This window comes from Balaenoptera borealis (genome assembly GCF_965194805.1).
Source record: "Balaenoptera borealis genome assembly, chromosome: 8".
Lineage (NCBI taxonomy): Eukaryota > Metazoa > Chordata > Mammalia > Artiodactyla > Balaenopteridae > Balaenoptera > Balaenoptera borealis.
Window position 1 is genome coordinate 19,179,434 of NC_138865.1, and position 8,548 is coordinate 19,187,981.

The 8,548-nt window shown below is 48.6% G+C and overlaps 1 protein-coding gene across 2 annotated transcripts in view; it reads right to left on the reverse strand.

The window, feature by feature from the left end:
* SHC3 (SHC adaptor protein 3) overlaps window positions 1–4,691 on the reverse strand; it is a 148,070-nt gene extending 143,379 nt beyond the window's left edge. For both annotated transcript variants that reach the window (XM_082403391.1, XM_082403390.1), the window contains exon 1: window positions 351–4,691. In XM_082403391.1, the coding sequence (XP_082259517.1) occupies window positions 351–806 (456 nt within the window). In that variant the 5' untranslated portion in view covers window positions 807–4,691. The remainder of the gene's footprint in view (window positions 1–350) is intronic.
* Between the last annotated feature and the right edge of the window lie 3,857 nt (window positions 4,692–8,548).

The following is an 8,548-nucleotide window of genomic DNA, read 5'->3' on the forward strand; positions in this document are numbered from 1 at the left end:
GGGCTGCCCAGTTCCTCCAAGTATGTTCACTGTACCCTAGGTAGGCCTGATGCACAGTTTCCAAGGATAGTGGTCCATGCCGAGAGGGGTACTGGCCGGACACATGGCAAAGCGAGGTGGCAAAGGCATGCCAAAGGAGCGGAGCCAAGGGAAACCAGGACAGAGTGAGGTCACCGATTTCAAACCATCTCCCAATGGATGCGCAACGGGTGCTTTTGCTGTGCCGGGTCCCCGCAGCCAGGCGAGCTGACTGCGAAGGAGTGCGCACCTCCCGGCCTCCAAGGCGACCCACTGTGCCGGACGCCCCTGCGCCCGGGCTTTCCCACCCGGCAGCCCGCGCCCGCACCCACCTTGACGACGTAGGTGACTCCGGCCCCCTGCACCTGGTCGCTAGCGTGCGGGGCGCGGGGCGGCGGCTCGTCGCCGGGTCGGCCCTTCCTGACGGCGCGCATGGCCGGGGCGCGGGGGCCGGGGGGCGCGCTGCCGTCCGGGGCGGCCAGGCTGGGCGCGCTGCAGCTGCCCGAGAGCCGCGCGCCCGCCCGCTCCCTGGCCGCCGACAGGCCGCGGAGGCCCGAGCTGGAGAGTTTCAGGTGGGACACCTTGTGGAGCAGGTGGCCCAGGCTGCCCGGCCCATCGTCGGGCGCCCTGCGCAGCGCGTCTCCGGACACCAGGTAGGGAGCCGCCGCCGGGGCCGCGCGCGCCGCCGAGACCTTGCCACCGCCGCTCACCGACAGGTTGTGCAGAAGGTCATCGACCGATGTCACCGAGTCATTCCTGAAGCGATTGTACTTGGTGCGTGGAAGCATGCCCCTCCGTGGGCTCGCCGCATCCGCCCGGGCGCTGCAGGTGCCGGCCCCGGCGCGGGCTGCCGCGCATAGCAGGCGAGCCGCGGTCCCCGGGGCGGGACGGAGCGGCCGGGACAGCCGGCTGGGGGGCGCGAGCAGCGGCGCCGGTCTACCACCGCTAACACCCCGCACGGCCACGGCCGCGCAGCCCCGGCCCCGGACTCGGCTGCTGAGGGCGGCACGTTTGCTTTGCAAAAGTCATAGTTTCCTCTGATGAGCGCCCAGCTGCTTGGGGCTGCTCACAGCAAAAGCATGACTCACTCTGAGAGGAGACCCTTCTCAACAAAGGCTCGGTGAGCACTGCAAATCACTTCCTGTAGCAAAAAAAAAAAAAAGAAAGAAAGAAAAAAAGAAGAAAAAACCACATACACCCACTGACAGCACGCTAGAGCCAATCAATTCTCAAATTTCCTTTCTCTACCTTCCCAGATATTTCCTTCCAACCTTTGGTTTTTCACCTCCCCATCCCCCGACCCCCCTCAGCATTTGTGCCAGAGGTAAATCCAGTTCCTTCAGATGATCAGATGAACTTTCTGAAACCCATTATTCTATGCTAGGGTTTTTTTTTCTTCCCTGTTCAGCCCATCTGTGTGAGCCTGGAAAAGTGTCTGACGGCGCAGCGTTAAAATGTGACGAAGGATTTTTAAGAATAAGATCTTCAGCGGATCCTCATGAATTCTGATTTGGAAAGCAGCAGGAATTGTTAAATAGCCAAAAAAAAAAAAAAAAAAAAAGGAAGAAGAAGAAGGGGAAAGATTCACTCCCAGGTGAACATAAAATATCAATTTCCAGGGTATTTTTTCTTTTCAAATCAACAGAGCAGCCATGACAAGTGCCCTTGTGGCAATGCAGTTCCTAAAAAAGCAACAAAAAAAAAATCTGCATAGGAACTTCTGCCCAGAGCCAGTGAGGGTCTCTTCGCTGCTAATTTACAGCAGTCTTTCTCAGCCAGGGTTAAGTTGAAAACCCACTTCCGAAAAAGAAGAGTGCTTCTTTGATGAATGGCAACAAGCTCCAGAAATCCATTCCAAAAAGGGGGCTGTGCTTGAAGCTTTATTCCAACTGAATGTGCTCAAGCTCTGGAAAAATGCCTAAGAAACGCTACAAATACATTTCAATATCCCTTTAGTTGCTGCTTGCAACCCTGCAGTAAGGAAGAAAAAAAAAATGCAGCTGCTCTCATTACACATCAAATCCGCAGAAAAACGCCTTATCTTCAGGAGTCAGACACGGGCTGCAAGTGAAAAACACAGGCCTCCTTCCTGTCAGGCAGAACAGAACATTGCCCCCCACACACACACCCAGGTCTGCAGAGGCGCAAACCCACTGACCCCTGTCACCATGGGCTCTGCCGGTCTTCATTGTCTATTGAGAGAAGCTGCCGACACAGTGAAACGCTCCCTGTCCAAGTTTCCCGGCTACTTCTGTGCATAAAATGAATTTACCTCTAGCATGGTATCAGGTCACCCTGAGTCTTCTCACACCCACAACTAGACATGTGACACTTGAGGCACCGAGCCTGGAAGAGCTTTATGGAACAAGGTGTAAGGAGGGCCCCTGATGGCGGGCCAGGTGAGGCCCGCTGCGGGGAAGCAGGAGCGCAGAGGAGCGGCGGCCCCCCTCCCAGGGCTGCAGGCCTAGCCGAGCAGCCGCATGGCACTCATTTTTTTCCTTCCCCTTGCTGGCATAGCAACAGCAAATGCACACCCCAGAGATGATGGTGATGGTTATCCAAGTCCCCCCAAATCTAAAGCAAAACTGCCCTATCATTCCCAAACCGTGATCTTCATTAGAAGCAGACAAAAACAGCAAAATGTGAATGAAATGCTGTTTGTGTGAATGAAAGGGCTAGCGAGCGAGCCAGCGTTTCTGTGAATGAAGCAGGGCCTTGCAGCCGGCGCCAGGCAATCCCCTGGTTCCAGCGGCCTCAGCCAATGAGCATCCGCCCTGATGACTCATTCAACAAAAGCTTGCTCAATAGTGGAAGATTCCATTTCAATCAAAGGCGGGATCTTTCATCCAACGGCAGTGTGGGAAAAAAAAAAAAAAAAAAAAAAACAGCCAGCCTGATTACAAAGATGCAGGGAGGAAGGAGACCGCTGTTACGAAGAGAAGAAAAACTAGTTTTTCCAAGGAAATTCAAGAACCATTGGATAGGTATGAGTGTGAACAGGATTGCCCTCTTGGAAGTGAGCTGTGCCCTAAAACTTTCATTCAGCCATTCATTTACATCAAGGAGCAACCATGAATGTGCCATTCTGTTCAGCATTTATTATGAATGTACAGTGAATGCACATTCAAGCCTAGGCTCCTCGCCCTTGATTCTTTTTGTGAAAGGAGTATAGAACAGGCATGCACGTTCTGAGTCTCCAAGGAGGAAAAAAAAAAAAAAAAAGCTACACGGTTAACCCTTTAGCCAACAGGAGACTTTTATTTCTTTTGTTATGATGAAGCAAGTAAAGGGAAATTGACCATTTTAAAATGTAAATAGCAATATAAATTTACCACATGTAAGAAGATACATAATCTAAGAGTGTGATTAGTATTTTAAGAATACAATAGTACAGTAAAACCTCACTTATCAGGAAGATGGTATCAGCATTTTGGAACGTAGGAGAAAAGCAGAAAGACAATCAATCCCAAAGGCTTCTTAGCACCAAAATAGAAGCTGCAAGCCCAGCCAAGAAGCACCCCCCACCCCCGCCCCGCTTCCCTGGACAGCCTTGTGGGCCCTCACTGGCGGCTGTTACTGCTTATTTTAGACATTATCCCAAAAGCCCGAGTATTGAGTTTACCAGCCTGTGACTACATAAAGATGGATGATGGATGAAATTTTCATAGTCTGGTGACACAGACAAAAACAGAAAAAAAGGAAACCATTATTAAGTCAGCCTCAAGAAAGCCAGGCAGCCTTTCCAGAATATTTCAGTTTTTCTTTTTAAATCTATTCATTAAAAAGCGTATTGATTTTCTATTGCTGCCATAACCACAAAATCAGTGGTTTAAAACAACACAAATTTGTTATCTCCTGGTGCTGTAGGTCAGAAGTCCAAAATGGCTTACATGGGGATAAAGTCAAGATGTGGGCAGGGCTCATGCCTTTTGGAGTTTCTGGAGAAGAATCCTTCTCCTTGCCTTCTCCTGCTTCTAGAGACTGTCCAAACAGGTATTCCTGAGGACAGGCCATAAGCTGGGCCCTGGGGAGTGTGGCTTTGCCCCATAGAAGGTTTCTTTCTAGCAAGAGAGGCAGAAAATTGAAAATTAATATTATAATGCAGTATGCTATGTAAATGTTTTAATATGTGTGAGATATAAAAACTATCCAGAGGGGACCATGCTGAGCTTGGCCTAAGGATGTCAGGGGTGACTTCAGTGGGGAGATGACCCCCAAGCAGAGTTTTGAGGGACTGCTGGGATCTTCCAGGTAGGCTGAGGAAAAAAGTACTTTGGGAGGAGATGCTGTGTGGGGAACAGCTCAAGGCTTGAGCGGGCTCAGGATTTCCAGAATCCTGTGTAGATTGGTTGGGCTGATGCGGAGTGTTGGGAAGCCAGGCCACTAAGAGGGCCGGACCTGGAGGGTCTAGGAATATCTGGTAACTTCCTCAAGATGCTCAAGCAGACCTGCAGTGGCTTGAGAGGGGTGACACAGTCAGGTTTGCATTTTATGTGGACACCTTGACAGTGATGCAGGGTGGCTCTGGGGAGTTGTTCACAGATGGGGTCTTAAAGGAAGGTCAGAACAGTGCTCTGGAAAGGAGACAGTAAAACAACCTGGATGACAAGGATGGGTGAGGGAAAGTGGGGCAGGTTGGCTTGTCTGGAGGCAAAGTTGAGATGGAGTTTGGGGGGGTGCAAGATGCGTTAGGTACCAACCTCCACGGAAGGCAGGAGGAAGCTGCAGGATTGGGCAGGGGGAGAAGTGGGGCTTTGTGAAGCCACATATGCCCCAGCCTGGTGGCCCCCCAACTGAGGGCCCCCCTAGCATCTGCAGGGCCCCCCTCGCTCCCTCACTCCTCACTCCCTCAACTGCCCCAGGAGTAATGGCCTCCAGCCAAGCAGCCTCTGCAACTGAGCCCCTGAAGGAGTGGGCAGTGGAAACTACCTGCTCACCACAGCCTGGCAGCCGGGCAGGAGGAGTCTGATCAGGGGCCGCCCCATCTCCCCTGGAGAGGAACGCAGAGCAAAGGCTATAATTCTGACTTGGATGGTGAGCCTGAGTGAGTCTCATCCATTAAGATAAAGAGCACAGGCGGCTGAGGAAAAGGTAAGGGCTCGGTTCTGAATGCATGTGAGTAGTGGCGCTTCCATGGAGAGCTGTCCAGAGCTGAGGAGCAGTCAGGGCTGGAGGTTGAAACTTAAAAGTCATAGGCGTGCAGGTAATGTTGAGTCTCCGGAGACTGGTGCAAACTTAGGCAGGAAGAACAAAAAGGAGGAATTCCCAAGGAAATGCCAGACTTCCCGCATGGGAGCTGAGAAAAAATGATCAGGAGTTAGAGGATACATATGGAAACCTAATTTGATGGATGTCATGTGTCTTAGTTGGGATTTCTATAACAAAATACCATAGACTGGGCAGCTTTAATAATAAACATTTATTTCTCACAGTTCTGGAAGCTGATCGAATCTCCAGCAGATTTGTGTCTGGTGAGGACCCACTTCCTGATTCATAGAGTGCCACCCTGAGTCCTCACATGGTGGAAGGGGCAAAGGAGTTCTCTGAGGTGTCTTTTATAAAAACACTAATCCCACTCATAAGGGCTCCATCCTCATGACCTACTCACCTCCCAAACCCCAACCTCCATATACCATCACACTGGAGGTCAGGTTTCAACATATGCATTTGTGGGGCACAAATGTTGTTTTCAAGAGAAAATCAGTGATGGTTAATAAAAGCAGCAGTGGCAGTCATAACTGCTTTGAGCATCCCCATGTGCCAAGTGATGCACACCCGTCATCTCCTTCAATCCCGTGACCTTGACATAGAGTTTACATCCCATTCTGCACAGAAAGAAACAGAGGATCAGAGGGGTTATGAGATGTGCCCACGCCACATAGGGTTAGGAACTGGCCATTCTGTCTGACTCCAAACCCATGTTTATGACCACAGCCTCAGAGAGCTCAAGTAAAGACCTGCTGAGAATCACCTATGGAGGCGGTGATTACCCATCACAACACCTTAGCAGGAAAATGGAGGGGCTGCCACTTAGGTCACAGGATGGTGCCAACCGAATGGGAGATGATGAAATGTATGAAAAAAAATCGTACTTTTCAGAAGACTAAGTGCAACAAAAGGGAAGATATAGGGCAATGGTTGGAAATACAGCAGGGAGTATAGAACAGGTGATAGAAGAGTTATGGGCATGTTTAGAGTAAAGGTGAGGGCTTTAGAGTAGAACAGAATGGGAGAAATGGAGATTCAGGGAAGGGAGGGTCAAGAGGATAGGTGGAGCTATCACCCTAGAAAGAATGGTGGGAAGAGGGAGGAATGGGGGAGCAGATCATTTGGGGTTGAGTAGGAAACAGGTGGTTTCAAGGAGGAGGCCTTAGTGAAGAAATATTTTCAGAGATGGTGTTAAGGAAGTCCAAAGGATGGTGACTGTGGACAAGGAATGTACCAGTTCTATAAGCATCAAGCTATTAGCCACTGCAGCTACCCAACTGTGCACCCTAAGGGGAATTCAAGTTGGAGAAAAACAGGAAACATTCTGTGCCTTGGATAGTTAAAATGCATATATCAAGGAACAAGTTCAATGAACCCAGATTCTTGCAACTTCAAAAACATAGAAAAGCACTAAAATCATTAAGTTGAGATGTCTGTTTTTTGTGATTAGCAGTAATCTTCTGATGTTTGACTACATTTTTTTTTAACAGCAAAAAACTCATATATATCCTGGCTCCTCCCTTACCTCTTCAGAACAATTTCTTCAGAGCTATCTGAGAGACTGTCTCCTGGGTATAGTCCTCAATAAGACTTCCAAATAAAATTTAACTTGCAGCTTGTAGGTTGTGCATTTTTCTTCAGTCAATATAACACACCACAGATTCCTAAGAGCCAGAAGACATTCTCATCTTTAGGGCTGAAGGAATGGGAAGACAACTGAATTTCTGGAGCCAGTGGAATTCCAGCTGGAACTTTGGAGGTAGGGCCGCCAGGAGGAGTTATAGTTTTGGAGGAATAAAGTTGCTGACAGAGAAGTAGAACCAATGTTGCGGAGGGAACAGAGATTAAATACCCCAGCTTCTTTCTCCCCAGTCTCTGACATCCTGTTATTGCCTCTTATTAGCCAAACTCACGGGAAGCCAGAGGTCCAAGGAGAATGGTAATGGGGAGTGAGGGGGCAGCCTCCCAGGCACAGAGCAGGCTGGGCAGGGTAAAGGGAGGTGGACCACAGTCATCACCGTGAGGATAAATCTGTCTGTGACCATGGTAAGAAGCCAAAAGATTTTTATACCTAATGAGGATGTTACACCTGATTTCCTCTGAAACACAAAAGGCAAGATTGTAGTTAAAAAGTAAGAGGGGTCCATTTAAGTACGGAAACTGAGGTGAGAATGAACACTTAGAGTGCCTGCTGAGAGGAACAGAAGACGCTACTGAGGAAGAGCGATGGTATCCCTGCACAGCGTTATGAACCCACCATGACTCTGTGGTGTCCCTGAGGGCAGAGGAGTGATTTTTTCTAAAGGGTTCTTCTGCCAACATATAGCTGGAAGATAGTAGATCATTAGGTAGAGGGTTCATTCGAGGATGCAGGCAGAGGAGGAAAGGAGAGGAGAAGGCAGGCTAGCAGGAGTGGGACATGGGCTGTGGGGAGAAGAAGGACAGAGGTGGAAGTGGCCATGGAAGGAGTATCGAATGCAGCACAGTGGCATTGAGGAGGAGGAGCACTGGGGAGGTGTCAGCCTGGATCCTTTGTGATGCAAATCTGAGGGAAGTGGCAGGGAGCAGAAGGTCCCTAATGGTGCCCCTGAGGCAGAGGAGCAGCCTCACAGGTCCCTGGATGTAGGAATGTCTGTGGTATAGGAATCCTCTGTAACAGGCCACCTGATGGCGAGAAACCTGGGTGCTGAAAACTGGGTGTTCCAATGGTTCAGCACGGAGGATAGTTTCTTTTTAAAAATTTAATTTTGTTTTTTAAAACTCAGGTATAGTTGATTAACAATAGTATATAAGTTTCAGGTGTACAACATAGTGATTCATAATTTTTAAAAATTATACTCCATTTATAGTTATTATAAAATGTTGACTATGTTCCCTGTGCTGTACAATATATCCTTGTACCTTATTTATTTTATATCTAGTAGTTTGTATCTCTTAATCCCCTACTCCTATCTTGCCCCACCCACCCTTTCCTCTCCCCACTGGTAACCACTAGTTTGTTCTCTATATCTGTGAGTCTGTTTCTTTTTTGTTATATTCACTAGATGGTTTTATTGTATTTGTCTTTCCCTCTCTGACTTATTTCACTAAGCATAATACCCTCCAGATCCATCCAAGTTGTTGCAAATGGCAAAATTTTATTCATTTTTATGGCTGAGTAATATTCCATTTTGTGTGTGTGTTTGTGTGTGTGTATATATACATATATATATATATATATATACACACACACACATCTGTTGATGGACACTTAGGTTGCTTCCATATCTTGGCTATTGTAAATAATGCTGCCATGAACATTGGGGATGCATGTATCTTTTCA